Below are 15730 nucleotides of genomic sequence, written 5' to 3'. Positions count from 1 at the left end.
GGCCCCGCCCCGGAGGACGCGGACGTAGGGAGCCGGGGCGGCGCCGCTGCTCTCGTGACGTCACCACGCCGGCCAGTGACAAACGCCTCCCACCACCCCAGGAGCCGCCAGCACTGCGGGAATGCGAGGGCTGGGCTTCTCGTGTGCTCCTCAAAGTCTCGCGAGGCTTCGGGCGGCGTTCTTCCCGAGGGCGGCACCGGGGCCGGGCGGTAGGGTCCGGGTGCCCTGGTGAGGGGCGGAGTTGGGGGCATGGCGTCCGGAGCGGCTCGCTGGCTAGCACTGGCACCAGTCAGGTCCGGGGCTCTCCGAAGCGGGCCTAGCTTGAGGAAAGATGGCGATGTCGCCGCCGCACGGAGTGGCTTAGGCCAGAGCCTGGTACCGTCGAGGTCAGTCATCGTTACCCGCAGCGGCGCCATTTTGCCCAAACCGGTGAAAGTGAGTGTCTGCCTGGAGACGGGGTGAAGGGGCTGAGGCCAATCGTTGTGGGGAGTGCGTGAGGGCGGCGCTGATTGACGGGAGCCAAGGCCAATCATAACGACTACCTTAGACTGGAAGGCGGACCAAGAATAAATACGCTAATGAGTTGCTAATTTTGACAGGTGTGTAGAAAATGGTAGGTAGACAGAAGATGGGGGGAAAACGCTGAGGAAGATGGCCTTTCACATTAGCTTGTCCTGAGAGGTGGGGTGCTCTGCACCTCTGGAGTCAGAAGACTAGGCCGTGTGCTTCTAGCTTAGACTAGTCCTGTAATCTCTGCCTTGCCTGTCTCCTAGTTTATGGGATGAAATATGAATTGTGAAAGGATTCCGTAAATAAAGGGTACGTGGGACGGGCCTCATCTTTTTATGAGTTGTCACCTAGTATTCATGTGATTTACAGTCCTGATAGATGTGCAGGGAATTATTAAAATCACGGTTTTTCAAATGAACAATCGGGCTAGAGCGGTGAAGTTAGTATCCAAGGCCATCGCTGAGGCCGCAGCATCCGAGTTTCTTCCTGGTACCGTCCCCATCAGGTTCTATCTTTTTCCAACACTGAACGCTGTCACATGCTTGAGTTTTTCTAGGGAAAACGGAAACAGTCCCTTATATCCAACAAAAGTTTGCTTTAGCACTGCAGGGCTGTGTGGTGTGGGAGTTAAAAAAAACATTCTCTTAAAGCTAGTCTGGCCTATGCTAACTCACACAGTTGACTGCAGGTCCATGTTGGGAAAGACCTGCCTTATCAAAACAGTTGCAAAAAACTTTTTTTTAAATTCTAGGAATACGAGAGAAACGTTGCTGAGATTTTACTGACATTCTCCCAATCCATCTAAATAGTCTTTGAGTGTAAATACATGCCTACTTTCAAATACATCTGTTTGAGGCATCAGGGAACGTGTTACTTAATGAACTGTATAGAATATCCCTTCAGTGTACATCTTTCTGTCATCGGTTTTCGTGTATTTCGTGTTCAGGTAGAGCTCACCGTAGTCTGGCCCTCCTAGTACTGGTGCACCTGTCTGCCTGTAGGGATTTAAAGTAATTAGCAGGCTGTGTCCTAACTTTAGATGTCTAGGGTGCCTTAGACTTTTCTTTCCAGTGGACTTTTCATCCACTTTGATGGCCATAACAGTCACCTTATCCCTTTTTCTTTTTTGTTTTGAGATGGAGTCTCACTCTGTCACCCAGGCTGGAGTACAGTGGCACAGTCTCGGCTCACTGCAACCTCCGCCTCCCAGGTTCAAGTGATTCTTCTGCCTCAGTCTTCTGAGTAGCTGGGACTACAGGCATGTACCACCACACCCGGCTAATTTTTTGTATTTTTAGTAGAGATGGGGTTTCACCATGTTGGCCAGGCTGGTTTCGAACTCCTGACCTCGTGATCTGCTTGCCTTGGCCTCCCAAAGTATGGGATTACAGATATGAGCCACTGCGCCTGGCCTTTTTTCTTTTTTTAAGACAGCCTCACTCTGTTGCCGAGGCTGGAGTGCAATGGTGCAATCTTGGCTCACTGCAACCCCTGTCTCCTGGGTTCAAGCAATTCTCCTGCCTCAGCCTCCCAAGTAGCTGGGATTACAGGCATGCGCCACCATGCTGGGCCAATTTTTTGTATTTTTTGTAGAGACGGGGTTTCACCATGTTGGCTAGGCTGGTCTCAAGCTCCTGACCTCAGGTGGTCCACCCACCTTGGCTTCCCAAAGTGCTGGGATTACAGGTGTGAGCCACCCCACCTGGCCCTCTCCTTTTCTAATTACTTTTCTTGCCCTGAATTTTTCCAAGGATTTAAAAATCAGGTTGCTTATGATGGGTCTGAGGTCCACAGGAGGGTATGTCCGTGAGAGGGCCAGGTCTTCTTTGGTCCTGCCAGAGTGGGCTCTGGAGCTCACAGCTGCCACTCTGACCCTCTGCAGATGTCCTTTGGCCTTCTCCGTGTGTTCTCCATTGTGATCCCCTTTCTCTATGTCGGGACACTCATTAGCAAGAACTTTGCTGCTCTACTTGAGGAACATGACATTTTTGTTCCAGAGGATGACGATGATGATGACTAACAGGTAAGACTTGCTTTACCCTAGATGGACGAGGAAGCAGGGTGGAGCATCTGTCTGTGATGCAGTCTGGCCTGGTAGCAGCATTTGGACAATGAGGGCAGAAGCTTTAATGAATTGACCCACTTGGTGGCTAATGTTTTTTGTTTGTTTTTTGAGACGGAGTTTCGCTCTTGTTACACAGGCTGGAGTGCAATGGCATGATCTCAACTCACTGCAACCTCTGCCTTCCAGGTTCAAGCGATTCTCCTGCCTCAGCCTACTGAGTAGCTTGGATTACAGGCATGTGCCACCATGCCTGGCTAATTTTGTATTTTTAGTAGAGACAGGATTTCTCCATGTTAGTCAGGTTGGTCTCAAACTCCCGACCTCAGGTGATCCACCCACCTTGGCCTCCCAGAGTGCTGCGATTACAGGCGTGAGTCACTGTGCCCAGCTGACTTCATGTGCTCTAATATGTGCTTCATGGCATTACTGTCAGAGATGAGGACACTCCTGACTCCTTAGCCTGGCATTCAAGGCTTGCCATAATCTGGTCACACCTCTTATTCCAGTCTCATCTTCCATATTTCCAGTCACACACCGATTCCCAGTATTCACCATTTCTTGAGTTTTCACACTCATACCCACCCCCAAACATTGGCTCATTGTTCCTCCCACATGGAAGGCTGTTTCTGAGAGCTCTGGGTCTTAATTCCACCCCATTCTACAGTGTCTTTGAAGTCTTCCTTCCTCCCTTCATTTGAAAGTTGACTACTCTTTCCTCTGAGCAACCAGTACCTCCAGTACCTCTCTTCAAATACTCGGTATTATGTGTCTAAACACCCTCAAACCAAAATTTTACTAGACTCTGAGCTTCTTGCTGGCAGGGGACATTTTTTATACATTTGGGCCCCGAGTGCCTGGCCCGTGGTGAATGCCCAGTTAACATATGCATAAACAATCAAACGTGCTCAAAGCTGCCTTTCTCCTGCCATGTTTGATAGAAGCACTTTGTGGAATTCTTTCAGTCTGCGGATGGAAGGCTACTCTGTTGCCCAGTTCACTGCTGCTTTCCTTTCTTCCAGGCATTACAGAAAGGAGGAAGCAGTAACTGAAGAAATGGTGATGCTCTCAGCTTCTCTGCCTTCCCTATCAGCAGAAGGGCTCAGGGAAGGCCCTCAGCCTCCCAGTCTGGTGAAGCTTCCTGTATGGTCCATGACCATATCCTACCCCAGGCTCTGGCAGGCTCCCTGAGATGTGCTGTCCACTAAGCACTGCACAAACAAGCAATCAAATTATGAATAAACATAATAAATATCAGCTGTGTGTGACTGAGTGATTGCTGCAGTTTCTCAGTATGCCTAGGCTCTAGTTGGTGCGGTTGTCTCTGCTGTCCTTTATTCATGAGAGAAACATAGGCCCAGGCTATCCAGGCTGCAGTGGAGCCCGGTGAACTATTCTGGGGGCCTGGGAACGATTTTCATTGTTTACAGAAGCCCAACAGAAACTGCGCATTTTCCCTTAAGAAAGCTACACGGCCTAACTAAAGCCTCACGCCATTCTGTGTTCAGTGCCAGTCATTTTAGTAGTACGCTCTGCTTGTTAGCATACTACTTAAATATAACTAGAATGATTCAAAACTTGGGTTCTGTGATATGAGGATATATATAGGTTTTCATCTATTTCCTGGCTTATAACTCCCAAAGCCCTTGTTTCAGGCTTTTGTTACAATGTTGGGCACTTCGGGCCTCAGAAAACAACAGTCTCTTTCTCAGACCTTCTCCTGACCTCCTTTCACCTGCTGCTTTTTCTCCCCAAGGCAGGCCATAGAAACTAAAAGTATAATCTTCCTTTGCCTGTCTTCCAGTTGGCCATAAAAAGAATTCTCTGACCTACCTTGTCTGATTTTAGGTCATGAGACCCCCGTTTCAGAAGGGATTCTTTCCCTTACCTGGGAGGAAGAAATGTGGACAGGCCTTGTTGGACTTCCCCACTCCATCTGTATTAGATTATGCCTCTTTTGTCTACTCCCATTTTTGCACCGTTGTCCATGCTTCAATCATCCCTATCCAATGAGGTCTCCATAAAAGGCCCAAGAAGACACGTTCAGAGAGCTTTCGGAGAATAGAACACTTGGCTTTGGAAAGTGGCATGCCCGGAGAGAACTTGGAAGCTCCATGCCCCTTCTTCTATACCTCACCCTATGCATCTCTTCATCTGTGTCTTTTGTGATATCCTTTACAATAAACCAGTAAATGGACCTAAGTGTTCCCGAGTTCTGCAAGCTGCTCCAGCAAATTAAAAAGAAGGGGTCATGGGAACTCCAACTTGAAGCTCAGAAGTGCTGGAGGCTTGGACTTGTGAATGTTGTCTAATGGGGGTGGGAGCAGTCTTGTGGGACTGAGCCCCAAACCTGTGGAATCTGATGCTATCTCCAGGTAGATAGTGTTGGAAGAGAATTGGAGGACAGCCAGCTGGTGTCTGCTGCAGAACTGACTGCTTGCTTAGTGTGGGGAGAAACCCTCATACGTTTGATCACAGAAGTCTTATGTGTTTATTGTTACTGAGTGAGAGAACACAAAAACATTTTTGAGTTTTTTCCTCAGGTTCCTAAGGTGAAAATATAAAGGGATCCTTGGTGCCGTAAGTTTTGGGGCCATGCACAATGGCTGAGGCCTGTAGTCCCAACACTTTGGGAGGCTGAGGCAGGAGGATCACTTGAGCCCAAAGTTCAAGACCAGCCTGGGCGCAGTGGCTCACGCCAGCACTTTGGGAGGCCAAGGCGGGTGGATTGCTTGAGGTCAAGAGTTTGAGAGCAGCCTGGCCAACATGGTGAAACTCCGTCTCTTCTAAAAATATAAAACTAGCTGGATGTGGTGGTCCACGCCTGTAATCCCAGCTACTTGGGGGCTGAGGCAGGGAGAATCACTTGAACCGGGAAGCGGAGGGTGCAGTGAGCCAAGATCACGCCACTGCACTCCAGCCTGGGCAACAACAGCGAGACTCCATCTCAAAAAAAAAAAGAAAGAAAGAAAAAGAAAAAAAGACCAGCCTGGGCAATGGAGAGACCCCATCCCTACAAAAAAAAAAAAAAAAAAAAAGTATGGGACTCCTCAGTGATGATACCTATAGATTCCAAACCCCCTTCTCTATCATTTGGATTGCCCTGGGAAGGACGAGAGAAGACCACCATCCAAACAGAGATCAGTTCTTGAACCGGGGTTGATGTTTATTTTCCTGCCACTGAGAGGTACACTAGAGTTTGCAAAGACAGTAGGAATATTTCTGTTCTCTGTGTGTATATTGAATAGCTGTGCACCTAGCAGGGTGCCTGAGTAGGAAGTTAATTTCATTTTAAGGGCTAGAGCTTGTTACAAGTAGTGGAGCCAAGCCTTTGCACATCCATTTTCTTCAGAACCCAAGGAAAACTAGCCCATTTTGACAGCTCTACTTTTGCGCCTGTTAGTGCTGCTCTGATCCCTCTCTGACAGCAAGAGCTGGCTAATTTTGGATAATCTGTGCCCTGACACAAAGGTGTCTAATCATGGGGACTGTAGAAACTACTACATTAACAAGTTATCCAGCCTCATGCCCAGTGTCACAGTTTTTGAACAGATGGCCTCCTTCCTTCCTGTTTACTGACATGCAAGGCTCTGAGAAAAATAATTCAATCCAATTTACAGCAAACACCACATTTCAAGAAAAGGGAAAGAACAGGTGGTGTGTATACCAAAGCCCCACTTGCTCAGGCAAAAACAGGCTTCAGAAAATTGGTTCATCAATGGAATTCTATCACAAAGTGACCATCGTATAGCGAGTTTATTTGTGCTCTAAAATAATATCAACATGCACCTTTCCACTGAGTGACTTCATGGGTCATGGCCAACATAGAACTTGGATAGGAAATCCTTTGGCCTTGGCGCTTCTGTTTCATGGAAGAACCGCATAACATGTGTCTGCTGCTTCCATACTTTAATTGTTTCTTCCAGTTCCATCTTTCCCTGAACAGCGAGGAGAGAGGTCGTCAGTCACAGTGGTCAAGTTGAAGGCATGTGACACTGAAGGCCAGGATTCTATTCTCTGCTCAGCATGGACTTGTTGAATGACCTTGGGCAAGTAACTACTCTGTCTGGGCAAAGTTTCTATGTCTGGACAATGAGATGGTTGGGGTAAATGATTTCTGAGACCTTTAGAGATTCTTTAACTCTGTGGTTAACTGGTACCAAGAGGAGAAACATAGGTTAACAGGCTCTTATCCCATGACCACCTAACCTGACTGGCTTATGTTTCTGCTTATCATTTCTCCTGTTACTGACTGGTCTATGCTGAAGCTCCCATTGATGCTGATGTGACTGGCCAGGGGGACAGAATCAGCCCCAGGATTTGACCCCATTTATACAGGACTCATAACCAGCCTAACTGCCTCTTCCAGCTGTAAACTGGCATTCAGATGAAGTGGTAACTTCTAGGGATGAGGTTTAAGAAGAATTCAAACTTTCTTCCCTATATCTTTTTTTTTTTTTGGTTATAAAATGCTAGTCCCAGTGGATGTTGCCTTGATGAATCTTATCTATTTATCCAGATGATAACCTCCAAGTTCAAGTATTTCTCTGAAATACAGCAATAATCACTGCTGAACCAGTAGCTGCTTTCTAAACTTGGAGACAAAATGTTCATTTGGAAAGACTGAGAAGTAGTGAACAAGTTGGTGATCTTTTAAATTGGTCAGGGAGGGTCAGTTACCTTAATGACCAGAAGATCAACCACCCTGGGGTCTGTGACGTGGGCATTCTTCATAAACATTTCTCGGACTTTATCCCGTCCCATTTTCACAGTGATGTCCAGCTGGAATTGGTGTACTAGAGAGAAAAATATGACTCAGGGTAGAAATTGTATGGTTAAAACATGTTTTTAAAACCTAGAGTCAAAGGATACTCATTGAACACATACAGGTCGCCCATTCATTCCTTCACCAAAAATTAGCCTGACCCTAGGCTAGGTGCCTGAGGATGAGACGTGTGATTCATGGCATTTGCTCTCAAGGAACTTATTTTCTTTGGGGAAAAAGACCACTGAATTTGAAGAGGCAGTAAAGCATTGTTCAAGAGTTTGGACAACCTGGGTTCAAATCCCAACTTTTGTTAGGTATATGATCCTGTGTAAGTTAACTTTCTTGTGCCTGAGTGTATTTTTTTAAAAATTATCTTTTTAGCCGGGTGCGGTGGCTCACGCGTGTAATCCCCAGCACTTTGGGAGGCTGAGGAGGGTGGATCACCTGAGGTCAGGAGTTTAAGACCAGCCTGGCCAACATGGCGAAACCCCATCTCTACTAAAATTACAAACATTAGCCGGGCATGGTGGTGGGCGCCTGTAATCCCAGCTACTCGGGAGGCTGAGGCAGGAGAATCACTTCAACCCAGGAGGTGGAGGTTGCAGTGAGCTGAGATGGTGCCACTGCACTCCAGCCTGGGTGAAAAAGTGAGACTGTGTCTCAAAAAAAAAAAAAATTATTTTTTTGGAGACAGGGTCTTGCTCTGTGTGATCATAGCTACTTGCACCCTTGAACTCCTGGGCCCCCGTGATCCTCCTGCCTCTCAGCCCGGCAAGTTGCTGGGATTACATGCGTGAGCCATTGTCCTGGCTGAGTGTATTTATTTATCAATAAAATGAAGACAATAACAGCACAAATAACTCCAGGGCTCTTGTGGAGATTTCATGAGACAATGCAAAATGCTCACAATAGTGCCTCACATGGAATAAGCTCTCAATAGACATTAGCATTATTTTTATATGGAACAATCGGCAAAAGAAAACAGGATTGAAATTAATGTAAAAGGATGTGGCCTAGGCTGTTAAGTACTACACAAACTTTGAGTTGAGGGAGACTGCTAGGGGTTTATGCAGGTTAGGGAGGCTTCAATCCAACAAGCAATTAATACCATCTTAGGTTACTTAGAGGAAGCAAAGTTTAAGATGTAGCTCCACTTGTCTAGGTGTTAAATTCTGACTGGAGGGACAGCCAGCTATGAATATAAACATAAAATCATAATATTCAACAATCTCTGATTAAGCTCCTAAAATAGTGACAAAGATTCAGTAACCTGGAACTTCAGATGAGACATACGGATATCCTTTGAAAATTAGGTTTTAGTTACATGCATTACCACCCCCTGGGACGCTCAGCCATCAGTGGATTTGTTTTTTTTTTTTTTTTTTTTTGAGACGGAGTCTCGCTCTGCCGCCCAGGCTGGAGTGCAGTGGCCGGATCTCAGCTCACTGCAAGCTCCGCCTCTCGGGTTCACGCCATTCTCCTGCCTCAGCCTCCCGCGTAGTTGGGACTACAGGCGCCCGCCACCTCGCCCGGCTAGTTTTTTGTATTTTTTAGTAGAGACGAGGTTTCACCGTGTTCGCCAGGAAGGTCTCGATCTCCTGACCTCGTGATCCGCCCGTCTCGGCCTCCCAAAGTGCTGGGATTACAGGCTTGAGCCACCGCGCCCGGCGGATTTGTTGATGACAAGGTCATGAACAGGGTCTTGCGTGGTAGGTGGGATACACATAGGGTGACAGAGGCACACTAGGCTGTGGGAACAGCAAAATCAAGGCTCCCAGGCTAGAATGAGCACTGTAGTGAAGGAAACCAGTGTATTCCTTAGGAATACGTTGTCTTGTGGCCATTCCTGTGACATGTTCACCCTGGCCTACAGAACTATCATAACCAGCTCTGAAAACGATGAAGGCCATTTTCTAATTGAATTAGCAATAAAGTTTGAACCTTATTTATTTATTTATTTATTTTTTGTAGAAACAGGGTCTCACTATGTTTCCCAGGCTGGTCTGGAACTCCTGGCTTCCAGCAATCCTTGACCTCCCAAAAGGTGTTGGGATTATGGGCATGAGCCACTGCACCTCACCTGAATCTTTTTACTCCTAACTTAGTGACAGTGACAGAAAAATAAAGCCTCTGCTGAGGGACATATCAGGCCATGCTGCAAAGCAAACAAAGTTTCTGATCCAACCAAGGAAAAAGCAACAGCAGAAATCTACTAGGAGAACTGGCATCCCAGCTTGATAGGTCAATGTTAACACCACAGAGGACAGAGGATCATTCACTAGAAGTAAGTGTCCAGGGTGTGCTGGAGCAGGCTCTCATGGAGAGCCAGCTTTACATATCTCTTCCCAAATCCGTCCACACTGACTTCACTTAAAAATCAATCATAGTGGGAGTATTTATACCATGGAAAATGGCAAACACTATAAATTTGAGTTCTACCTCCCACAGAGCTGTTCACCAAGGTATATTAGGAATTCCAGTAAAGAGCAGACAAAGGGACAATAAGAAGACAGATGCAAAAATAAATGCAAACTAATATGGAACCTGGAATTTTATTATTATTTTTTTAAGACAGGGTCTTGCTCTGTCACCCAGGCTGGAGTGCAATGGCATGATCATGGCTCACTGCAGCCGTGACCTCCTGGCTCAAGCAATTCTCCCACCTCAGCCTCCCAAGTAGCTGAGACTACACGCACGCACCATCACGCCCATACTTTTTTAGTTTTTTGTGGAGACGGGGGTCTCACTACATTGCCTAAGCTAGTCTTGAACTCCTGGGCTTAAGCGATCCTTCTGCCTCTGCCTCCCAAAGTGCTGGGATTACAAGTGTAAGCTACCACACCTGACCAAACCTGTCCTTGGTACACGTGTGCCTAGAATCCAGGGTTTGTTTTTTTTTTTTTACAATCCAGTGCTCTTTTAAGGAAGAGACTATGAGGAATCTTCCCCTACTATCAGTGCTTATCTTTCCTGCATTTTTTATTTTAGATTCCTGACCAACTTTGGGAACAAAAAAACAAGATTTCTCTGGGCATACTTAGGGGAGCTTGTGCCCATCAGCTCCCATTCCTCATGATCTCCTGAACTACTACACAGCAGGGCACTGGGTGATGAATCTTCTCATCAGCAAAATGTTCACATGCATAAATGCAACATTTTACTTACAGTTTCAGGAGGTTACAGATCCTTGAGTGCCCATCCTCAGATTAAGAACCCTTGTCTCTAGAAAGACAAATTCCATATAGGTCTGTCCCAGGCTCCCTCCTCCCATCCCAACACTCTGAATGCACCCCCCAACCAGCGAGAAAGGCTGCAGAAAAGCAAATGGAAATAGCCTAGCCGTAGACTGAATCGTTCCTTGGTCTAAATCTGTGGCAAACCAGCAATGATTTTGCCCCCCAGAACATTTGGTAGTGTCTGGAAGCATTTTTGGTTGTCACACCCATGGGGTGGGTGCTACTGGCATCTTGTGGGTAGAGGCCAGGGATGCTGCTAAACATCCTATGATGCAGGGGACAGCCCTGCACAGCAATCGTCCAGCCCACATGCCACTGTTGAGAAACCCTGATGTAAATCAGTTCCAATTGTTCTTTCTCAACTCACAAATTCCTGGCTTATTCTTTGAATCCTGAATACTTCTATTTCAATTTGAAAAAATCTGAGAGGCTCAAAAGGAAGTACCCCTTTTGGGTGAAGGTGACTTTTCCACAGTCTGTGTGCTTTTCTGAAGTTATTGTTAAGGCTTTCTTGAGTCCAGAAGGCTCTGACAGATTCGGAAGGACAATCCGATACTGCTCTCAGTTATTTGCTCCAATTCATTTTGGTTGCATTCATACAAGGCACAAGGCCTGTATTCTTAGATGGGAAGGCAGCATAGTATAATGGAAAATAATGTGGGATTAGGGGTCAAATAAGCTGGGTAAGGTCTCCAGATCATTATAAATTATGATCTTGCCTGGGGTACAGCCTCCTTAGCCTGTCATCTCATCTAAAAAAAAAATAGGAAAGAAAATAAACTCTAACCTAATTCTTTTACAGGATTATAGTGAAAAATCAAGTGACACCTTGTAAAGCATGATCCAAATGCTGGCTGTTAAAACTGTCACACTTTTTCCCCCATACCTCTATAATACCTTGGGTTTAATTATCTGGTTAAATGCCTATAATAGACTAGACCATAAGACTAGACCATCAGACCCTTGAAGGCAGGGTTGTGTTTTATTCATTTTTGTATCTCTCTAGGCATCTAATACTGACTCTGAAGTACAACAGATACTTAATGAAATGGAAATTAAATGAATGAACTGTTTTTATAGAAAGTCTCCTGTTATCTTACGGCCAGCAAACAGCATGTCATATTTTTTCCAAGGAAGGATTCAAAGGCAGTTCTATCCCTGTGCTCCCATGCAAAACTGGGCCCTGGGAGATTCAGGGAAAACTGCAGTAGAAGCTAAGAGCCGGGTATTAGGGGTTTACAGGTAGGCTCTTCTACTTCCTAACGATGTCATCTGAGACAAATTTATGTGCCTCAGTTTTCTCATCTACAAGGCAGGGAAACTATTAGAGCCCACCCTAAAATAAGGCATAGTGCTGAGTCATATGTAAGCATTTCAATAAACGTTAGTTATCAGCCAGTCACAGTGGCTCATGCCTGTAATCCCAGCACTTTGGCAGGCTGAGGCCAGCGGATCACCTGAGGTCAGAAGTTCGAGACAGCCTGGCCAACATGGTGAAACCTCATCTCTACTGAAAATACAAAAGTTAGCCAGGTGTGGTGGCGCGCACCTATAATCCCAGCTATTTGGGAGGCCGAGGCATGGGGAATCACTTGAACCCGGGAGGCGGAGGTTGCAGTGAGCCGAGATCGCGTCATTGCACTCCAGCCTGGGAGACAGAGCGAGACTGTCTCAAAAAAAAAAAAAAAAAAAAAAAAGGTGAGTTATCAATACTATTTTTTTCATTAAATACTTAAAATTTTACTTTTGTTTATTAATGCTCAGGCGGTTCTAAGTTATTGACACTATTTTCCCCTTCCTTGATTTGATTCTTCAGCTGGAGTCCTGATGATGGATACCATAAAACCCGTGTGGCACAGGTCTGAGTAACTGGCCAGCTGTAGATCACTGATCTTCCCCATAGGGATGCACACTCCTTGACCCCTTCTTTTCTCTCCTCTTCCCTTGATCTTTAGGCTCCTGTAACCCTCTGCCTTCTTTTCCTCCTCTCAAGACCCTTCTGACTTTAGGACTTTCTTCCCAAAACAGAATTTGAGGGAAGGTCTTGGGAGGGGATGGTTTAGAAAGAGCTGGATTCTCAGAGTCAGGATACCTGGGTTCTGTCTTCTACTTGGCCACTGATTTACCCTTCACAAGCCACCCTTTTTCAATGTGGTCCTCCTTCCCCCAGCACCTTCCTCCTGCAACCAGAGAGGGTTCTGGGTACTCCTAGAAGTATTCTGCCAGGTAAACATTATGTTTTCAAACTTCTGAATTTGAATGCACCACCCCAAAACACACACACATACACATACACACTGCTACTGTCACTCCCCACACACATCTTTTATCTGCCTGCCCCTGAAGGCATCTGAATTTGCAGTCCCTGAACCAGCAGATCACTCAAGTTTCTCCTTCTCTAGTAAGGCGTGGGTTTAAGTTCTGGTCAGTAGCAATTTTTCCAAAAGTCAGCTTGAGGACAGGGACTCTGTGGAGCAGAGACGGTTCTCATATGTCAAAGAACCGGGTTCTGCTTGGAAGGTGCTGCTAAGGTAAGCCCTATAAATAACAAAAATAACAACAAAAACAATGGCAGCAGCTAATATTTAATGAGTTAAATATGCACCAAGCCCTGTTCTAAGCACTCTAGATATTTTAACTTAATACAGTAACTTTCTGAAGAAGGAATTATCATTCCCATTTTAAAGATGAAGAAACAGGAACAGATGAAATACCTGGCCCAAAGTCACATAGCTAGTTGAGGGCAGCGCCTGGATAAAAGTCCATGCTCCTAACCACCACATTCTACCGCCTCTTCACACACACACAAGCAGGGACTCGACAGCCCTGAGGAGTGGCACCATGCTCCAGCTCACTCAAAAACACCTCTTTCTCACACTTCGGGAGGCCAAGACGGGCGGATCACGAGGTCAGGACATCGAGACCATCCTGGCTAACACGGTGAAACCCCGTCTCTACTAAAAATACAAAAACATATGCCGGGCGTGGTGGCGGGTGCCTGTAATCCCAGCTACTCGGGAGACTGAGGCAGGAGAATGGCGAGAACCCAGGAGGCGGGGCTTGCAGTGAGCCGAGATGGCACCACTGCGCTCCAGCCTGAGCAACAGAGCGAGACTTCGTCTCAAAACAAAAACAAAAAAAAAAACACCTCTTTCTCCGACTAGCATTACACGCCATGTGAAAACACCGAGTCAGGTCGGGCGCAGTGGCTCACGCCTGTAATCCCAGTACTTTGGGAGGCCAAGGCCAGCGGATCACTTGAGGTCAGGAGTTGGAGACCAGCCTGGCCAACATGGTGAAATCCCGTCTCTACTAAAGATACAAAAATTAGCCAGGCGTGCTAGCGAACCCCTGTAGTCCCAGCTACTCGGGAGGCTGAGGTAGGAGAATCGCTTGAACGCAGGAGGCAGAGGTTGCAGTGAGCCGAGATCGTGCCACTCCACTCCAGGCTGGGCTACACAGCGAGACTCTGTCACAAACAAAACAAAAAATCCAACGGGCATCTAAATTACACTCTGCAACTCTAGACTTTGGGTTCCAGGTACACCAGTGGCTCGGCCTGGGCCCTGGGCACATCACTTCGCCTCTCGGTGCCTCCGCTGCCTCACCCACAAAGTGAGTGTGTCACAGACAGTTCTCGTCCTCCTGCCAATTGCGGGGGACAAAACAGACCAAAGCTCCGAGGGCACCGTACGAATGCTGGGGACGGCCGGTCTGACCACGGCGCCGCCGCCGGATCCGGCTCATGGTAGGCTCCGGTGACGCTCTTCCCCTGAAGCACCCGCAATCGCCTCTGCCCAAATTGGTGACCTCAGCTCGGCCCAAGAGAAACCCCGGCTGGGCCGGCTACGACCTTGAGCGGCGGCCTCCGGGTCCCCACGTAAGCCGCTACCTCTCACCAGTGTTCGGCACCTCCCGATACCAGGCGCGGTAGAGCTCGCGCACCCTCCGCTTGGCCTCGTTCATGTCCCGACTGAAAATGGGCTTCACAAAGGTGCTGGCAGTAGAGGCAGCTTGGCGGACGCCGCTCGCCGCCATCTTGCCAAAGTATCCACTCCACAACCCCACCTCTTTGCAAGCCGCGCGTGCGACCCGCGGGCGAATGTCTTTTCTCATTGGCTGAGGGGGAATGCCCCGCCTGTAGGCTGGGTGGGCGGGAGGATGACTGTAAGGCTCTCCGATTGGCTGGGAAGCCTCTCTCCGGCTGAGCGAACGGTGGGGGCTGCGCATGCTCATCTACAGAAGCGCCGCTTGGCCTTTGGACTAACCTATCTGTCGCGCTAACGGGCCGGCGTCGCCGCTAGGGGACGCTCGGGCAGCAGGGTGGTCGCTGGGTCGTGAGCTGGCGCCGAGGACGCCGAGCGACTGCTGGGCTTCCGTCAGCGTCCTGCTATCCGGCTGCCCGCCGCGCTCCCTGGTAGTGTCCGTGGATGCGCAGGCCTTGAAAAACCTCCTCGCGGCGGGCCCCCGAGGTAACTGCTGAGGCAGATAATGGCGCCTGGACTGCGGTGGCGCTTGCCCTGCCGCCTGGCGGCTTTCTGCAGGGCCAGGGTATACTTTTTTTTCTGTAAACCAACTCTTCCTTAGCGCAGGAGAGGTGTCAAAGCGCCGGCGCGTCTCCAGAGCCCCGGGAGGAAGGCTGCAACGGCAGCCCCATCGTAGACAGGGACATTCGCATCCCGAGCCCTGGATCTCTGAAAAGCAGACCAGAATTTGGAAGCTGGAAGGAACCTTAGATCGTCCATTCTGGGTGTCTCTCTTCGCTGGCGTTTTCCCACGAGAGGAACCTACAAGTGTCAAGGAAAAAAGGACAGCTAACCACAGAGCAGGCCACGGGCAAGATATCTCAGTGTTCTCCGCTCTCAGGTCAGTTAGGTACCGTCGGCATCCCCATTTTACAGATGAGGAAACGCAGGTGGGCCAGAGTCTAGGTCACGTGACAGATCGCCCCCCACCTGCCTGACTCCTGCCTAAGAGTCTCGGTCTTTTTCTGAAGGTGCAGTTGACAGGAGCCTGTGAGTACTGGGGAAGGGCCAGGGGCCAGGACTGAGCTTACCCCTGCATCTAGTCCAAACTTTCCCATTTAGAAGGTTTAAAAGACCAGATATACTTTTTTCTTCCTTATTATCTTCTAAAATGTATATGTATATTCAA

The 15730-nt window shown here is 47.8% G+C and overlaps 2 protein-coding genes across 3 annotated transcripts; one reads left to right on the top strand and one right to left on the bottom strand.

The window, feature by feature from the left end:
* Window positions 1-160: 160 nt before the first annotated feature.
* Window positions 161-3844, top strand: SMDT1 (single-pass membrane protein with aspartate rich tail 1). Of its 2 annotated transcripts, none has more exons than XM_025398415.1 (3): window positions 161-435; window positions 2393-2533; window positions 3604-3829. In XM_025398415.1, exons 1-2 carry the CDS (start codon window positions 250-252, stop codon window positions 2528-2530), a joined length of 324 nt encoding a protein of 107 aa, XP_025254200.1. In that variant the 5' UTR covers window positions 161-249; the 3' UTR covers window positions 2531-2533; window positions 3604-3829. The 2 variants fall into 2 exon arrangements, with proteins under 2 accessions (XP_025254200.1, XP_025254198.1); XM_025398413.1 differs by having other exon boundaries at window positions 162-435; window positions 3595-3844.
* Window positions 3845-5713: 1869 nt separating this feature from the next.
* On the bottom strand, window positions 5714-15441 carry NDUFA6 (NADH:ubiquinone oxidoreductase subunit A6). The gene is made up of 3 exons (XM_025398412.1): window positions 14476-15441; window positions 7253-7368; window positions 5714-6510 (listed from the first exon to the last, which is right to left on the bottom strand). Exons 1-3 carry the CDS (start codon window positions 14810-14812, stop codon window positions 6379-6381), a joined length of 585 nt encoding a protein of 194 aa, XP_025254197.1. The 5' UTR covers window positions 14813-15441; the 3' UTR covers window positions 5714-6378.
* Window positions 15442-15730: the final 289 nt, after the last annotated feature.

Source organism: Theropithecus gelada, chromosome 10 (genome assembly GCF_003255815.1).
Source record: "Theropithecus gelada isolate Dixy chromosome 10, Tgel_1.0, whole genome shotgun sequence".
Classification (NCBI taxonomy): Eukaryota; Metazoa; Chordata; class Mammalia; order Primates; family Cercopithecidae; genus Theropithecus; species Theropithecus gelada.
The sequence above is the reverse complement of the archived record's forward strand: the minus strand, read 5'-3'. Positions and strand labels throughout refer to the sequence as shown.